This window comes from Mustela erminea, chromosome 15 (assembly GCF_009829155.1).
Source record: "Mustela erminea isolate mMusErm1 chromosome 15, mMusErm1.Pri, whole genome shotgun sequence".
In the NCBI taxonomy this organism is placed as follows: Eukaryota; Metazoa; Chordata; class Mammalia; order Carnivora; family Mustelidae; genus Mustela; species Mustela erminea.
Genome location: NC_045628.1, coordinates 13,266,373 through 13,285,058, shown reverse-complemented (window position 1 = coordinate 13,285,058; position 18,686 = coordinate 13,266,373). Strand labels below are relative to the sequence as shown.

General features: G+C 41.0%; 1 protein-coding gene across 8 annotated transcripts in view; it reads left to right on the top strand.

Annotated features, from left to right (window-relative positions):
- The window catches only part of MBNL2 (muscleblind like splicing regulator 2), a 156,974-nt gene that overhangs the window by 118,784 nt on the left and 19,504 nt on the right, over positions 1 to 18,686 (top strand). Inside the window, exons 6-9 of one of the 8 annotated variants that reach the window (XM_032314982.1) lie at positions 2,999 to 3,052; positions 3,720 to 3,873; positions 11,390 to 11,425; positions 12,734 to 12,828. In XM_032314982.1, the coding sequence (XP_032170873.1) occupies positions 2,999 to 3,052; positions 3,720 to 3,873; positions 11,390 to 11,425; positions 12,734 to 12,828 (339 nt within the window). The remainder of the gene's footprint in view (positions 1 to 2,998; positions 3,053 to 3,719; positions 3,874 to 11,389; positions 11,426 to 12,733; positions 12,829 to 18,686) is intronic. The other 7 variants (XM_032314981.1, XM_032314986.1, XM_032314987.1 and 4 more) reach the window with 7 other exon arrangements.

The window sequence follows — 18,686 nt, the reverse complement described above, 5'->3', positions numbered from 1 at the left end:
GCTCTGATCACTGTCGTTAGGGTTTTCTGACTTCCTCAGATTTGGTCTTTGCTCCTAATGCCCAGCATGGGCCCTTGATTGGCATGCCTTGACTGGCAATTGGATTGTCCTTTAACTCAGAGAAAGGACATGGCTTTTAGTATGGCTGCTTGTACATAAAACTTCAGGGGGTGCAGAGAGGGCAGGGCATCCAAAATGTTGGTGAGGCCAGCAAGAATGGATGTCATGTGACTGACACAGAGTAGAGGCTCAACTAAAGAGAACCTCTTTCTCTATAGCTATGCCAAAGATATCTGCTAGATCAGAATGTCTGTGTACTACAAAACCATATTTTTTAAATCATTTTTTTAAAGATTTTATTTGTTTACTTGACAGACAGATCGCAAGTAGGCAGAGAGGAGAGAGAAGGAAGCAGGCTCCCTGCCGAGCAGAGAGCCCGGTGTGGGATGTGATTCCGGGACCCTGAGATCATGACCTGAGCCGAAGGCAGAGACTTAACCCACTGAGCCACCCAGGCGCCCCAAAACCATATTATAATGTGATTATTAATCCACCCAGATTTTTTGAAAAATACACTCTACACATGTGCTTTAAAGCATGAGGTGTGCAAGATACTGATAGGTATATTCAAGCCTCCAGAACCTTAGCGTTTCCTTGAAAAGACCCGACATATGCATCTAGTAAAGATAACCCACGCTATGCAGTGGGAGAAAAGGAGATGCTGTTGCTGTCCAGCTCAGCTGAAAGCTCTCAGTTTTTTCACATTTCTAGATTATTCTAATTTCTGTGGACATTAAGTTTCATCAACCTAAGATCAAGAAAAAAAAAAAAAAAAGAATATTAACCTTCCAGGTGATTATCCTAGGGAGAAATATTTAATATTTCTTTTCCTACTCAGAGACTTCATTAAGTGATGCGTTGTTAAGTTGAAATTTTGTTCATAAATACCAGCCTTTGGAGACATACTCAGTCTTCCAGTTAGCACAGCAGACAAAATCAACCCAACAGCAGCTTTGGCTCTCAAACTCCCCAGAACTGGAAAAGAGAAGAGAACTCAGTTCTAGAAGGTTGAGGCCAAAATGATTCCGGGTTGGTGTTCTCAATGCACTCTGGGAGAACAGGCTGCCCAGTCTTATATAGTTAGCACAAATTAATTTAAGCTTAAAGAATTGCATTCTTTAGCAATCTAAAAACTCTAGAGCAACCAAAGATTTTAAATGAACATGGGGTCATGGGAGTCACGTAATGGGGAACTTCTATCTGAAGAAAGACTGTCCCGTACAAATAAGCTTTCTTATTGTGGAGCTCTCTGGGTTTTAGAAACGTTGTGACCCTACTTTCAGAACACTGATTTCATATTAGTTGATGGCCTCTCTCAAGATGCTTCCGAAACTTGTCTCTGTTGGCTGTTCTAAATCTCTTCTCTGCCTTCAATCCTTGCCCTACCCACTTTATTTCTACCCACCCTGCCCCCCATCTTTAACTTACCTCCTGTCAGCTCTGTACTTTTGATCCTGAATCATCAAGTAATGATGAAAAGCCCTTGATTTGCAAAGGAAAATGTCATCGTTTCCCATTCTGAGAGTTTAGTACTGTCCCACTTTATGTCAGATGCTGTAGTTCCAACTCAGAACCTTAGAATATCACAATTTGTATTGATTACACAAACCTTAGGGATTTACCTATTGTGCTACACATAGAAAAGGGGTATTTCATTTTTTATTTGCATTGGAGCTATTCCTTTGATTTTTTTTTTTTCACAGAATTCCATCATAGAATTTTTCCATCTTTTACAGCAATTATCAAGGATTAGGAAAATTGTTTCATTGTGGTGAAGATTCAGTCAATCTTTGTTATAATTTCAGCTGTTTAAATGAGACTATCTGCCCCAAAGTATGTTATAAAAATATTATTTTCCATCTAGTATTTCAAGCAGTTCTTTTCTACTTTTTTATTTTATTATTATTGTTATTATTTTTTAGCTATTTGCTATTTTTAGCTGCTGTTCTAGCCGAGAGTTCCACTTCTCATTAACTGGGTTGGTCACTGATTATAACTCAAAGTACACACAGAATTATTAAGTATAAATGATTCTGATAACCGAGAACACAAAATACCTTTTTCAATGGTATTTTCTTAATGTAATCCGGTAAGTTGATTGAGATAAATTGAATTACAATTTCATATGTAGTGGAAAACAGAATGGATGATAAGTTAGTCGGTAGAAATAGTACAATGAATCGAGAATGGGAAATTTGAGAAACTTACTATTCAAATTCAAAACCCAAGTTTGGAACCTGCTCCCTCATTGCCAGATTCATGCTAGCAGACTGAAGAGAAGAATTGAGACAATTATCCACACGATTCAGACAAAAAATTAAGATCCAAACCCAAACAGTTTTGCCTCAATAATCTTGTGTTTGAATATTTTTTTGCCTGAATTTCTTGTCTCAGTTTGCCACTTCATTTTGTTAGGCTAGGTCTTCCTTAAAAATTATTTTTACAGAATTTGAAAAAAATATCTTTTATTTTTGACTCGGATCTTATACTTAGTGCATTCATTACTTTACATTCGAAAACTAACTTATCAGAAGTTCTTCAGTCCTATGGCCCTCGAAAGTTTTGCATTTTTTTCTGAAGCAATATAAAAAATGCTTATGGTGTGTATGCAAGCTGCTGTTTTAATTAACTTTCCTGAATTTCAAACATCTATATTTTACTCTCTTATATGCTTTTAACTAAGGTATAGTAGATGCATTTTTGCTTCGATACTAATTTAAGGTGTAATATTCATTTCTTTAGAGAACATTTTTGTTGTTGTGCATGCCTAGTGTTTTGTACGTTGTATATTGCATTCAGAATATTTTTTTCCTTCTCACCTATCCACAATGCAATGCCGTTCCCATGATGCACCTCTGCTTGCTGTTTACCTGTATGTTAATTCGCTTGAATCCCATTGGCCCACTGCCATCATGTGCTCGCTGCCTGTTATTAAAAGACTCAGTCGACTGCCAAAGCAATGAAGCGACCTCTCGAAGCATCTGTAGACCTGGTACTTTGACCTTTCACCTTTCGCTTTGCATGTAGCTTTTCAGAGAACCATCTGAGATTTGTATTACTTGTAAAATTGGTTGCAGACAATCATTATTATTGATTAATGGAGAAAATTCAATCAGGTGTTTAGCCATCTCATTTCCATATGTAATATGTGAAATAAATTATTCCTAACAAATTTTAATACCTTTTCCAAAAGAGTGAAGCAAATTTATATTACTTGCCTCGGAAAATGTTCCTTATAATTCTTATTAACCTCTAAATCCAAGCAATTGCTGTTTAGTTACCGAAGAGAATAGGTATTAATGATAACACAAATGCTTCTCCCCCCATCCCTTAGAGTAGTTTAACTCATTTTAAAAGCTGAAAACATTTTAAAATTTTTTTTTCCCTTTATTTATTTATTTATTTTGTTGGTGTTGCTTGATAGTTTTTCTTTTCCTTAGTTGAGATGCCACCGTTTTGGGTTACAGAAATCATGCTTTCGCTCTCCAATAACGAATCCTCACTCACCCGACATTGCCGCTGTTTAAATTAAGGTGCATGGCACAGGCATCTCCTTAGCTGTCATTTTGAAAAAGAATGTCGTAGTTGATGATCTCTGCGGACCCTGGAGGTGTGGTTACTTTGAGTTATACATGTCTTATCCCATTCTCTGCCTCTAGGCCTTTCCTCCTGGTGCTCTTCATCCCTTACCAAAGAGACAAGCACTTGAAAAAAGCAACGGTGCCAGCACGGTCTTCAACCCCAGCGTCTTGCACTACCAGCAGGCTCTCACCAGTGCGCAGCTGCAGCAGCACGCGGCGTTTATCCCGACAGGTGCGTGCCCCGACAGTTCCAAGTCCGTGTCCGTGTGCCCTTCCGGTCATGTGCTTCCTTCTCATTCCTTTAAGCTGTTCGGTGGCATCTAGTTTGCTTGGAAAGGTACAGTCAGTACAGCCTGAGACTCGTCATTGTCCTAAGCTATCGAGCTAGTTGTACTGTGCTCGGAATGCGAGCGAAAGGCTGCTCGGCTCCTACAGCCAAATATTTTGTAGAGTCCAGTGACAGGCCGAACCCGTGAGAGGCAGGGAGCAGGGAGGCCTTTTGGTTTCTCGCATTTACACATGCTGTGTAAAATCGTTTATGTCAACGAGACCTTTTCTGTGTGACCATTGAGATTTGTCTTTAACCCTGAATGACCTAAAAATAGTAATTGCAGTAAGTACTAACCTGTTTTTTTTTTCTATTCCTGTTCCGAGCACTAAAAGAAAAAAAAAGACAAGGCTATTCAAATTAAAGCAATCCTCTATTCATATTTGACATTCATCCTCTCTCTTTCGCCATCCTTCTCAACTTCACCAAGCGCACAAGTAGATAGAGCTCGTATCCTCGGTTTCTAAGCCAATGCCTGATAACAGTAACTGCTAAGGTCCATTAACTGCATCATTCCACTAAGAGACGAATTCTGTTAATCACAGAATCTTGAAGCTTAGAGGATTCTTCATGATCTCCTCAGGCAGGCGATTGTTTTACAGATGACAAAACTGAGGCCCCCTAAGTGGGAGGTGACTTCCCAAGGTGGCACAAAGAGCCGGCACCTAGTGTCCCTGTGACCAGTCCAGCCAACGTCCCATGACATGGCACTACCCAGCTTCCACACGTGGCATCACAGAGTCCTCCGTAGAGCTTGGCAGACTTATAAACCAGCAGATAGAAGTGAAGAAACAAAGGCATAATGCATGATAACCCTCCCCCATTTTTCACCCACCTCCCCGACCACAGACCTACGTACACCATCTAACACAGAGTCACCTTAAATGGATCATGGTTTTGACTTCCTTGGTCTGCATGAGAAGCAGGACGATAGTCTCAAAATAAATAAAATTTCCTAGTATTCAAAAAATAAAGAACCAGAGAATGACTTGGGCTTTTGTGAGGAGACTGTCCATTCAGTTCTTAGTTTTGAAGTCCAAATTGTCACCCCTTGAGAGTGACTCGAAGGTAAATACAGATGAACAACAATTTTATCACAAAGAGCTTGTTGGTCCTAATCCACGTGGTTGGAATTTTCAGGTCTATTATCCTTCTCTTTAAATCCTGTAGCCTATTAGGAATTAATATAGGAGGGAGTAGAAGAAATTTTTCTGTGGTGTTTTTGTATAAAAACTATACTTTGAAAACAGTGATCAACCTATTAATGATATTTATTATAGTAAACATATAAGTCATGCAAGCAAATTGTTCTTAGTGTTTAGTTTTCATATTTCACTTCTGCTCTTCTCTTAAGGAGACTTACAGACCTGTAGGGTGACTCTCTATGTCAGTGCTTAACTGGGCTTCCCTCCTGGTGGATTACAGCCTTAGCCAGTGACATTTCAGAGCAGGTTTATAGCACCGCAGGACTTGTACTTGTAATCCACTGGATGTAACATGTTTGTAAAATAATTTCTAGTGGGTTAACTTACCTCGAGGTCTTCTATGATTTCCTTGAGTGTCTTACTTCATAAACCTCATCACTAGATATCTTAGGAGAAAAGAATGTGGGAGGAATGTACCGAGGGGTTAAGCATCAAAGGACAAATGTGTTTCTGGAGATTGGGTAGCAGTTTCACTACCATTTCCTGGCAATGCCTTTGAAACCTCGGACCTAAGTTGTGTGAAAGTCTGAAGGCCTCTAACTCATTTTTAACACTTCAGTCCAATAATGGCAGCTCTGTTAAATCACTGTAGCAATCCTCATTTAAAAATCTTTCACCTGGAAACCATTTAAAGACTTTCAAAGCAAGAATGGATAAACATCCCTTATGCCATGACCTGATTTTTTTTTTTTTTTAGTTGCAAAAAAGTTGTATTTAGCCAGCAAAATATTTTACCAAATGCTAACCATTAACAGGTCATTCCACTTAGTAATTGGTCTTAATCACATCTAACCCATCAAGATGAATCATTGGATACTGCAGAGGGAATTCTGCAAGTTAGACTCTTTTTTTTTTTTTAATTTTTTATTTTTTATAAACATATATTTTTATCCCCAGGGGTACAGGTCTGTGAATCACCAGGTTTACACACTTCACAGCACTCACCAAAGCACATACCCTCCCCAATGTCCATAATCCCACCCCCTTCTCCCAAACCCCCTCCCCCCAGCAACCCTCAGTTTGTTTTGTGAGATTAAGAGTCACTTATGGTTTGTCTCCCTCCCAATCCCATCTTGTTTTAAATGACCTGATTATTTTTGATGAAATGATTGCATCTAGGACCGGGAGGCTGTATGGGCTGCTGTGGTTGTGCACTTCTGCCCCCTGCTGGATCCTTTAAAAAACTGTCCCAGTTTGTCCGGCAGCCCAGGGTTGTGTGGACTTTGGGAGCCCAAAAGTGGGTTCTAGCCTACTTCATTCCATGAATTATAAGTGTTTCCATCTGTAACATGATATCAGTATCATAGTGAACAGCTACATGGCTATCGTGCTTTGAAACGGTATTTCAGCTTCTAAGAAGTTTTCCCATGTTTTTCTTAAATGATGAAAGAGAAAACAATTTAATCAAAAAGAAGTTAGCTTAATCGTTCCCCCATTTAAATCCCCAACAGAAATCTCAGTGTTTGTTTTGGCTATAGTTTTATTTTGGGCTTTCTTACTCATAAACCACATTTTCAACTCAATTTTAAAACAGTAATGACTATAATCATTCATTGTTAATCACCGTTGTCTTAAATCTCTGCAAATTAAGTAACGATGTTCAAAAATCATTTTTGCAATTTGGTAGAAGATGGGCCCATTATTTTTAAACTGACAGGTTTTGATTTTTCTGTAAGTACTTTCTGTCAACAATGATCATATATATGAAACACGGAGCATCTTACATACTCCTGGAGGTTACCCTTTTCTGAAAGGCCATTCATAGTGAAAATCTGGGGGTTGTTTTTTTTAAGATCCCTAATTTTTCCTTCTTTTTTTTTGCACTGAGGTATAATTAGTATATCACATTGAATTCGTTGCAGGTGTATGACATAAGGGGTCAGTATTTGCAGACCGTGGGACGTGAGCCTCACAGTCAGTCCACCTGCCGTCTCTTCCACACAGTGGAGTTTTGCCATCATACGGTATATGATATCGTATATGATATATGAATATCATATATCATATACGATATCATACATTGACACCATGTGAATTTGGATTTTAGGAATTCAGCCTCCGGGATGTGGAGATAGGAATATAAAACACTCTTCAAAATATGGGATTCTTCTCCAAAACCATGCTTATATAATTATCACCTTGGCTGATGCCCTAGCACGTTTGTAGTGGGTGAGACTTTTCCTTGTCTCCATTTTTGATAGGGATTATTTTAATCCAGGAGTTAATACTTTCTCTTCGCTGCATTAGGCCAGTGGCAGAAACCACACACACTCACAGAAACAGCAGGGTAATAATTCTCGGCATTTCTCTGACAGGTTTATCATGTTACTGTAAGTGTTCTTATAGGCATTGTCTCGTTATTCTTCAAGATAGTTCTGCCAGTGGCAGGCATGACTGTTTGCATTTTGCAGATGGGAAAACTGAGGCCGTGTGTCTGTGCTGCAGGGTGAATACATAATGCGAGGAAATATGCAAAGAATCCTGACTCACAGACTCAAGAGTTGAAATATTTGTGCAACCGCAGCAGAGAACAGTTGAGAAGTTTCTGTGGATAGAATTAGTGCCTTAACGGAATGCTTCAGCTGCTCAGAACAGAAAGACCCACTGAGTCCCTCTTTGATTTATTTCATTATCTTGCGTGCACAGCATAAGTAAAGCAAGGAAAAGCGCTAGTATAATTATTGCCTAATGATCCGAAATCATAAGTTTACATAAGGTTTTCTATCACACACCTTGGTGAAAGATTTGTCCGTGTTTGGTGGAAACTGGTCCTGTACAATGATAGCAAAATTTATGCCCCCCCTTAATAGGGCAAACAGTTCCTGAACACAGAGTAAGTTCTGACTTCCAGACCCAGTAATGAGAATACAAAGGAGTTCAGAACTAGGAAAAACCAATACAGTGCTGAGCGTTAAGGGCCCCTTGGGCCACTTGCAAAGCTATTTGAGAGTGCAGAGAAAGGCAGAGTGTTCAGGCCGTCAGCAGGTGCAGTGGGTGATGGGGACAAGGGAAATTGAGAAAGAAGCGACTGTTCGAAGGAGAAGAAATTTGCTTAGGACTTGGAAAGGAAGATTTTTAGCAGTGGCAGAAAAGCATCCCAGGCCGGTGGGGGAGAGCCTAAGTTGGGCAGAAAGTATTTGAGGGATTGCAAGCTGTTCATGTTAGCTGCAGAGCAAAGTCCTGAAGGAGTAGGAAGAGGGTGCAGAGCAGAAAAGACAGGGAGCAGAATCTGACACTGAGTCAGAAAGCCATGCACAGCCAAAGCTATGCATTTCTAATATTTTTATCACTTTCAGACCACGGTGGGTGAGGGGCTCATCACATGAATTTGGTCAAGCATTTCAACCACATCCTGAACTGAAGCAAAAGTCACTTGTTCAGTCCCAGGTCAGCGTGGCTACAGAGGCTGGTGATGGTGGTTTGCAACCCAGGGACATACGCAGCCATGACACAGGAAAGAACCGCACCCCCTCCCCGCCCCCTCAACACACTAGAATGCAAGAGAATAGCAGAATTTGTATAGGGATGACTTTGAACCCAGCCACGGTTTTCTTTAAAATGAAGTCACTGACGAGGTAGATGCTTTCATACATTTTAGGAACCAAGTGCTCCCATTACACTCACTGATGACTAAGGACCCTCACTCAACCGATTGATCCCCTCTCAATCTGGGCCCCGGAAACCTAGACCGACATGAGTCCTGCCCTCCCAGAGTTGACAGGAGAGGAAGAGAGATGTCCAGTAAATGTCAGTATAAATATATAACTTAAATGCTTTATAAGGCCAACGACTGGAAGAGTAGAGTTCAGTAAGCTTGAAAATAATAAACTGATATAAATGGCAGATGGAGATGGGTAGAAGAACAATGGAGTGGTTTTTCTAAAGAATTGATACGGACCTTGAGACCAGAAGATGAAAAGAGTGGGACGAAGATTATTCCAGGCGCAGGGGACAGCTTGTGGGAAGCCCAAAAGTAGGACAAAAGTGTGATGTGTTCAGTTCAAAGAAATGAAAAGCTAATCTGCCTGGGTCACGGTGCCCGCCCTCAGAGAAGCGTTTGGAAGGGAGCTGGGGAGATAGTCAGAGAGTGAACCATAGGGGGTCTTTATCCTAAGCGCAGTGAAAAAGCAGTGAATCATTTCCAGCAGAGAAGTGAACAGACCTGTATTTAGAAAGGTGAAGAGTGGAGGAGAGTAGGCAGGGGACGGAAAAGCGAGCGGCAAGACCAGTTCGGACATCACGACATGGCCCAGCCTAGAGATAATGGCGATCAGGACCTGAAGAGTGGCAGTGGAGATGTACAGACAGACCAATATAAGATTCATTTTAGAAAGAGGATTGTTTCGGCTTATTGGTGAGCCGGAGCAGGGAACTTCAAGAGGGAAGGTAGATGCATAAATTTGGAAGCTTTGAGCTTATCGATAGTATTTAAATGCTGGATTGAATGATAGGCCCAGAAAAAGCGCAGAGTAGATGAAAAGGAAGCAGAACTGAGTCCTGAAAAGCTCTAGCATGTAAGATGTAGACTGTGTGTGTGTCTGTGCATGGGGGAGGGGAGAACGGGGTGGGGTGCTATTAGAAAATCCAAGGGGAAAAGTGTGGTTTATTATGGAGGGAGTGGCCAAGTGCTAAATGTTAGCAAATTCGCATTAGATGGAGACGGAAGAGATCCTACTGACTGCAGAAAGAGGGAGTTCTTGAGGACATCAGCAGTTGGAGGAGAGAGCTGAATATGGAAGTCAACTTGGAGAAGGTTGAAGAGCGTGTGGATCAAGGAAGTGAAAATTTATGAGCAGGCGACTGTCCAGACGTTTGTTTATGAAGATTAGAAAGATAGGGCTGGAGAAAGAGAAGGATTTTGAGGAGTGTGTGTGTGCGTGTAAAGGATTCATTAGCACATGTTTGCTGAAGAATCCATTAATAAATAGCCTCTGTCCCTGACTGGTTAACTTAGCCTGACCCAAATACAGATCAGGCAGAAAGTACCTCTCAGGTGTGGACAGTGCGGCAGAGAGAACACAGGTCTACGCCTCTCACATTCTTCACCTGGTATCTCAGAGGGCAGTTCTAAAACCCGAAGCGGGTTCACCCATTTGTTACAGAGACTTTTCATTCATTCATTAAAAACGAATCCTCTGTCACCTCCATGATACCCCATCTTCAGGTATGTAATCCTCAGAGTACCTTGATTTTTAGCCTAAAGAACTGAACCAGAAGTAGATAATTCCGTTTTTCAGTGCTTTACCACATACATTTCTCTTCAGGGTCAGAGTTTACAGATTCACGTACATTAAATTGGCCGCCACAGGGAAGGCAGCTCTTCCCCGGAGGGACTGAATTCTTCCTCCCTCTCCCTGCCACTTCGACACCAACCTGAGATTTCCTAGGAGTTTTGCCAAAGATCTCCCTCAGGGTTCACCCAACAGCCGCCATAACACAGTCGCTAGGCCCAGTCCTAAGTCTGCCCCAGCTCTGCACGGTTTTGCCTCTACGCTCTTTAGGCTCCTTTATTGTGATGAAAACAGATCATGTACACAGCCGGGTCGTTCTGTCACAAGAACATCAGTCTCCCTCCCTGTGCTATAGGGCTTCCAGGCAATCATCTAAAAGTCACCTGACCCGTGAGGCTTTGATTTAGAGGATACAGAGTCTTAGCTACTGTTTTGACTTTCACATTGTTTTTAACACGAAACAACCAAACAAGCAAACACATGTTTAATGCAATAAGGTCAGTGTAATCCAACGAATACAAACCCTGACCTGGATTTAGGAGTAGAATTCTATTTCCAGCCTTACCCTAGGTCCCCACTATGCATGACCTTGGAGTAGTTACTGTGCCTCAGATTTTTCATCTGTAAAATACCCACTTCCTACCTTGGAGGTTTACCTCGATGAGGTCTGTACGATACTTGGAGGTCTTAGAGGAAGGACACTCTCGACATTGTCACATGCCATTCTTTAGAAGAATCATGTCGATGGAGCCAAGTAAAAAGAGTGAAAAGTATCAAAGGAGTGAGCTTTGAGTAATATTGGCTTCCAACAAGTCAGAGATATTTGTCTCTATACTAAAAACGTGAATAACTCTAAGGACTGTATTAACTAACCCTACTGATTTCTGGTTGTGCTTCAATCTCACTTTGAATGTTAACTCTAAACCGCTAACCTGTTTCTTTCCCTTTATTCACTTTTTCCACCTGCCATTGCATGACACGCAGGGTCAGTTTTGTGCATGACTCCCGCTACCAGTATTGGTAGGTTTCAACCTTTTTTTATTTGTATTTTTCTATTATGTACAGTACCTTCACTTGCTTGAAATTTATTTCAGAGATGGTAGAAATGCTTTAGGCGATGGTAGCTCTGAAGGCTTTATTTGGCTTTAGAGTTAATGTATAGGTTTTTTTAAGATGTACTTTTGTATTATTTAAGAAAATAATCGTTTTAATGTGACCAGAATAACCACTGTGCTAGAACAGCCACTGCCAGACATAAAACCACAAGTACTGCTTTTTAATGATCTGTATTTTGTTTCTCTTTAGAGTTTATACGGTTTAGTGTAAGAGGAAAAAAAAAGCTGACTTTATCAGAAAGGCAGGCTAATTTCATCAATGTTTTAAAGTTTCATAGTGGTGTGCCTTTATCTCCTCTTTGCTGTGTGTTAGAGTTATCAGAGTTTCCCAGAAGTATTTATTTTTTAAAATTATAAATGGATGTATTTTGAAAACAACTGTCTGAATTGCCTTGTTTCAGCATCCTTTTTAATTATAAGTGTCAATTTATTTGTGGTGATTATTTTGACCGTAGCCCCCCACCCCGCCTTAGATGTTAAATTTTAATACCATATCAGTATCTCTACACATCCAGTGCCTTGGTACAAAAGTCTGTCTTTAGGACGTATGGATGTGTTCCATTTAGAATAAAGAGAAATAAACATCGGCCAAATTTTCCTGGCTATTTTGCAGTAACTACGTTAGAATTTATGTCAAGGCCATGATTTTTGCTCTACTGTTTATTAATCCAGGATAAACCCCAACCTCCAGCAATTTCAGTTCAAAAAAAGCGGTCCCTGATTGACACAATGTTCAATTGAACCGCAGTTAATTCCAGAGACCATCCTACCCCAAATTAGGCCTACGTGTTGAGCCTTGGATGTTTTAGAATGACAAAAGCCGAGTATCCCATAGTCTTACTTCTTTGGACGTTACAGTTCACATTTTTGGAAGAAACCTATTAGTACCTACTACCATAGGCTCCAAATTGGGAATGATAAATTATCATAAGTAAAAATGTCAATAAATACATCAACCAAAGTAGTCTGCTTTGGCCTTTCTGGGAATCACTGATTATGTTTTAAAACTTCCTTTAATTGTACTTGTAATAAGCTATTTTCCCTTTTTTATTTCTCTCCCATGCTTCCTTGCTTTGCATTGTGATTGCATGCCATCTGCTGGTTTAACCCATGATGGCTTGCTGCTCTGATATTCACCATGCCAAAATACCACTTCTATTACCATAATGCTACACCCTCCTGTTCATTGCTCCCATGGTTCCCCTCCTGAAAGTACCCATGATGCACAGCGCTACGTCAGCCACTGTCTCTGCAGCAACAACTCCTGCAACAAGTGTCCCCTTCGCAGCAACAGCCACAGCCAATCAGGTTTGCTCCTTTTAAAGCTTTCTTTCACAAATCCCAAACTCTAAATGAGTGCTGATATTTAAAAAAAAAATTCTCAGTGAGAATTTTTTTTTCATGTTTATCCATCAAATTTTATTTTTTTAATTAGTTTATAGCAAGCATTTATGGACAGGTTGCACTTATTTAGAGTTAACATTTACTGCAAATAATGATGTAGCTATGTTTTGTGTTGCACTGTTTGTTTTCGTACCTAATATTGTGTAATTAACCTGACAGGCTTCAATTCCTTTTAGTACAGCATTTACGTATCCAGTGGTTTGTGAATTGCCAGAGAAAAATCGTAAAAGCTCGCCCGTGGGTGCTTGAAAACTGGCTCTATTTCGATTCAGTTCATTCAGACCCCGTGATCTCTGTTGGGGAGGAAAAAGAAAATTCTCCTCTTAGAAGTCTCCCCTTTTGACTTCGTGTCAAATTTAAGGTCTGAATGATGCTTGCCAACATCTCACCTTGGTCACTTGTGTCCCCAGAGTCACTGGTTCCCACTTCACAACTGGTCCAGATTCTGGCATAAGAGCCAAGGCGTGCTGGAAGAGGGGCGCGGGGCGCTGAGTTCACAAAGGCTGGATATAACTGAGTAGGGCCGTTTAACTCTGTTGATTTAACGCATGTGCCAGGAAGACCGTGGATGTCCTGTTTCTCAGTGAGAACCAATTGGCCATTTTCCACTCTGTAATCACAGGCTGACTGTACCCTAACCCCAGCCAGCCAGCTCACAGACTTGTGCTCCTGGCACAGGAGCTGCGCATGAAGATGGGCGAGCGTCGACCCGCCCGAGCTCGCCTAGAGAAACGCATTATTACGCATGCTTGCCCTTCATACAAGAGCAATGGTTTTGGCTTTGTTTTTAGCTTAATTTTTTTTTTATCAACTTTATTGGTAAAAGATAGAGACATAGGAGTGAGCGGGAGGGAAGATCCTAGCTAGTGGGAGAAATTGGGAGAGATCATGTCGGGGCATCAGTGGTAGGTTCCATGCTGCCTTCTACGGCGGGGGGAAAGGCTGATTCATACTTTCTACATTCAAGTGAATGAGTGATTCCAGGGCCATAGGTTTCATCCCTGGGAAGACTAGTGTGAGTGCACTTGAATGAAGGAACACTAGGGAAACGCCCTGATCGGTCTGACTGTGTCCTCTGAATTGAGATGAAGGAGGAAAGGAGTGGGGGTGGGGGCAATCCCACGTGTGCTCTCAGAGGCAGAGACAAACTGCTGCTAATTCTTTAGCTCTTCACCTGCCACCTCAGAAAGGTCAGGTTACCTCTAAGGAAAGCCAACTCCGCCTCCAAACAGATATAACGAAGAAGAGCAAATACGTTTCTTAGCTGGGAAGAGTCACAGGAAATGATGGGATGGAAGAGAGAGAGAATGTTTGCGACCTTCCGTTACGGGGCTCAGAGCCCCCTTCATTAGCTAGTTCGCTATGAGGAAGCTAGAAATTTGGATATTTATGTGTAAGTCCTGTCTTCTTGAACCACATTTTTGTAGTTTTTTGACAGAATTTTTGTGACAAAGTCCTTTCATAAGAGGACACTATAACATAGTAGTATTCATTATGATGGCAAGTTAGGGACACCTTTATTTATTTTAGAGAGGGAGAGAGCGAGAGAGGGAGATTACCTGTGGGAGCAAGCGCACAGCAGGGAGGGGCAGAGCGAGAGACCAACTTTAGCAGACTCCGTGCTGAGTGCGGAGCCCGACGTGGGGCTTGATCTCAGGATCCTGAAATGAGGACCTGAGCTGAAACCAAGAGTCAGACATGTGGCTGGCTGCGCCACTTGGGCGCCCAGCAAGTCAAGCCCTTCTAATACTGAGAAACCTTTCCTAAGAATGGAAAGGAAGTCAAAATGAAGGAATACTTTGGAGTTTGAGGATAAATTCCATTGTTATGATAAATATTTAATCGCATATCATAAATATTTCTTCCAGCCTAATGATTTTGGGGGCTCCCTTTGGTGGAAAAAAAATTGGAGAGTTTGTGGGCATATATGTGTAGGTTTGTGTGTAGGGAAGCAAGAGGAGGGATCGTGGGACACGCAGAAGCTAAAATACATCATTTTAGAGCAGACTGTGGTTGGTAAAGGAACTAATAGATTTAACTTCAATTACACTTAAAGAAATATTATTAAAGAGGTACCAGACAGTAGCTTCGAGAATCCTAGACCCTGCATTTTGCAGTTTATCGGATGTAAGAATTGCTGGATTGCACTTAAGTGATGAAGAGGAGAAACCCTTTAGCGGCTCTTGATGAAAACCACAGAAAAAGAAATAGTCATAAATACAAATTTTTCAGGCGTAATATGTTTTATGTAATTTCAACAAGTTTCAAAGACCAAAGCAGCTGCAAAAGAACTTAGAAATCTTTCCAGAGCTCCTGAAGTCAGAGATTGCTAATGACTGTGACATGACAAATTATCCTTTTGTTAATTTCACCCTTTAAACTCAAATGGAATCATATCTGCATGAACGAAGTGTCATTTAAATGCAGTAGGTCTCAGTTTCCTCCTTTGTGAAAGGAAGCCTGGCATTAGGTTACCTCCAAAGTCCCTTCTAGCCCCGAGATCCCGCAGACCTGTGGTCACACTGTTGTTCTGCTGGACCCAGATTCTGGGATGATAGAAAGGCAGACACCAGCACACTTGGCAAGCAGAGGTAGGAATTTCAGACCTCAGGGTGTGCTAAGCATCCTGTCTCCTTTTTCCTTCGTGGAGTGATCTGTCTTTAACACAAAACATGCTGGAGTTTTGACAGTCTTTCAGTTCATTGGATCAATTTAGACTGTCGGTTCAAATAGTACAAACCTCATAGGTATGTGTAATTAGATCCAAGTCATTCATAGACAACAGAAGTTAGACCAGAACATCCCAAGACAGATCTTCAGTCCAGTTTCCTTTACATGTCAGCCCATGGTGAGCCAAGATGAACAAGCCACAGAGCTGTAAATTCTATCCTCAGGGCTTCCTGGAGGTGCCGGCAATGAAAGTTTCAGCTGAACTTAGACTTGAAGCTTGAAATTCAACAAAGACAAAATCCACATACTTTGGGAAACTATAAAACAAATATTCTGATTGTTTGGCTCTGGGCATAGATATGGAAACAAAAATACAATAAACACATTTACTAGCAATGACTTCTTTGGACCTTAATATACAAATTGTATTTAATAATTTTACTATTACCTAGTTTTATTATTTACAAATGACTTGTTACTATTCTATTGGTTTCTCTTTCAAGTGACATATTACATAATACATTATATATTATACCATATGTTTTATATTATATGAGAGAGGGTATTTATGTACAAATAGACTTTCTTATTCCTTATGCAGTCTCATGAGGGCAACTTTGGTCATCTCTATTTTATAGGTCGTGAAACCGAAACAGAGTTTAACTAAGTTGGCCAAAGTCAAGCATCTAGGTTCTTGCTGGAACTGAATCCTAGGCAGTGTGGTTCCAGAAGCCTTAATCTTAATCACCATACTATACCATCTTTCTCATCATTCTAAATACACAAAAGTCGCTTCTTTCCCCAATTACAACTATCTTGCATGTGAGACCCAAGAGCAACACAGTGTAAAGAGGTCTCAGCTCAAACCAAGGTCACTCCAAAGCCAGGGAGATGAACCGAGCCAGAGGCTGGCTTCAAGCTGGAGATGTACTAACGGGCTCCCACCTAGAACCTTCTAGCAGATGTATATTAATTGTAATATGTAACCATATGTGAATATTCTGTGTGAGATCATAACCAGTGAGGAGACTGAAAGTGACGAGCAGTATCTATACACGGAAGATGAGAAGGAGGAAGATAAGAAGTCAGAAAGAATTCATCATTAGTCCTAGTGCAGTGGGCTCATGGGCTTGTTCGGTGTGACTCACTGCCCTAGACTTTACTCTGAGTTCTGCCCATCAGCCAACAAATGGCTTGGTAACAAGGAAAATCAGAAAGGAAAATGAGAATACCGTGTAAATCAGTCAGTTTCAGCCTCACAGATGGTCAGAATGTGTAAGGCTCTAGATGCCTATAGTGGGACAGATTTCATTTCAGGATACATTAAAAGACATAAAGATCGCTCAGTATACTGGGTTACCCAGTTTTTTCATATTGTAAGATATTTTATTTAACAAAACGAGTACAGATGGAAATTCCTGTAACTTGAATTCTTATAATAGTCCGTGCTGTCATTGCTTTATTGGTTTTTATTTCAAAACTACATCTGTCTCAAGAGGGGAGAAAATAAATTCCAAATAACTACATTTTAAGTATCAGCCTGTTCATCTATATACAGAGTTTCTTCATTTTACCTGATAACATCCTTGAAGGCCCAGTTAAAATACAATCTGTGTGGCAAGGCTCTCCCTGCGCCCCGGCAGGTAGACATGCTTTCTCCCGCCTCTGAGTCCTTCAAGGACTCCACCCATGCGTTCCTCTGAGCATCTTTGCCCAAAAGACAGAAGGGCAGGCTCCCACACGCAGGCGGGCAGGGAAGTGTACAGTCGAGGCCGAGATCCAACAGTCTGATTGGTCAGGGCTTCAGTGTGTAGAGCTGGCTGCAGCCGGGTCTGATCCTTCAATGCCAAGGCAGAGGCTTTTGCCTGATTGGGCCGATGAAGGTCTTCCGGAAGGATAGTGATAGCACAGAGCTCTGGGGGAAATGAGCAGACAGATCTGAGGCGCGAGAGTCTGTGGAGACCAGTGAGGGGTTTTAACAAGAGCTGAACTGAGCGGTGGCCCCTGGTAAAGGCCTCCTCTCCCTTGCCTCTGCCCCTGACGTGGAGAGAGTTATTTTGAACCCAACACAAATGGACAAACTCTTTCATACTATGGCAAAACCCATCCCTGTAAATGTCCCGTGGCAGAAAAAGAAATTGGGGCTGACATGAAGGGTTAGCCACAGGAAATCACCCCTGAAGGACTCAGTCCCTTCAGGGACCGCAGTTGAACGCACTCATTGGTCAGATGTCTCCAGTGTGCTTACCCCTGATGTGTGGCTTCCCCCTTCTTACTGCAGTGACACTTAAGAGCCAGAAAGCTCAAAGACCCCCCAAGCCTTTGCTCAGAAGAAAGAGTCCCTCTAGACATGGTGAGAATAGTCATTGCCCATGTTCGACAGTGAGGGCTTATGGGGACAGTGAGGGCAGTTATCCATCTAATTCATTTTGGGAGCTGAGCCTGTGCTGGGAAGAAAAATTCCTACCCTTGACTATTAGGAAACTCTTTATGGACCAACCAACCCACCAGTACTTTCAAAGCTTGTGAAAACAAATTCTATTTCTGGCAAGATGTGAAAAAAAAAATCACATCTACAGAAAGTGATGATTGAGGTTTTAAAATTTTGACCTCTAGGTCTTGTCACATGTTTGAACACTCCCCCAGAGATTAAATCCAAACAACAGAAAGTTGACCTGAGAAGAGTTTATTGAAAATTAGTTAATAATATACTCACATAACCCTCTATTTATTAGAATATTTGATAAGCCAGAAAATCTCATTTTTCACACCTGCCCGGCATAAATTTACTATATATGATAATCAATGGCAACAATATTGTATCAAAAAAATAAAATAATTACATGCAGCAGGATTCACGTTATGTTTTATCAGGCCTGCTACAGATAACTTGAGAGGGAAGAAAAAAAGCTTCCAACCATCAGATTTTACTTCTATCTCACAAATAATTGTACATAAAACTATTTGTATAAGGATTAGCCGATATGTAAGTTAGCCTGTACTAACCAAGAAATCTAGAAAGGTAAGGTCGTGTTTTACTTAAACTCTCATCTCAAAGAGTTTTGTAAAAAATCTCTTATGCAAAGCCATCT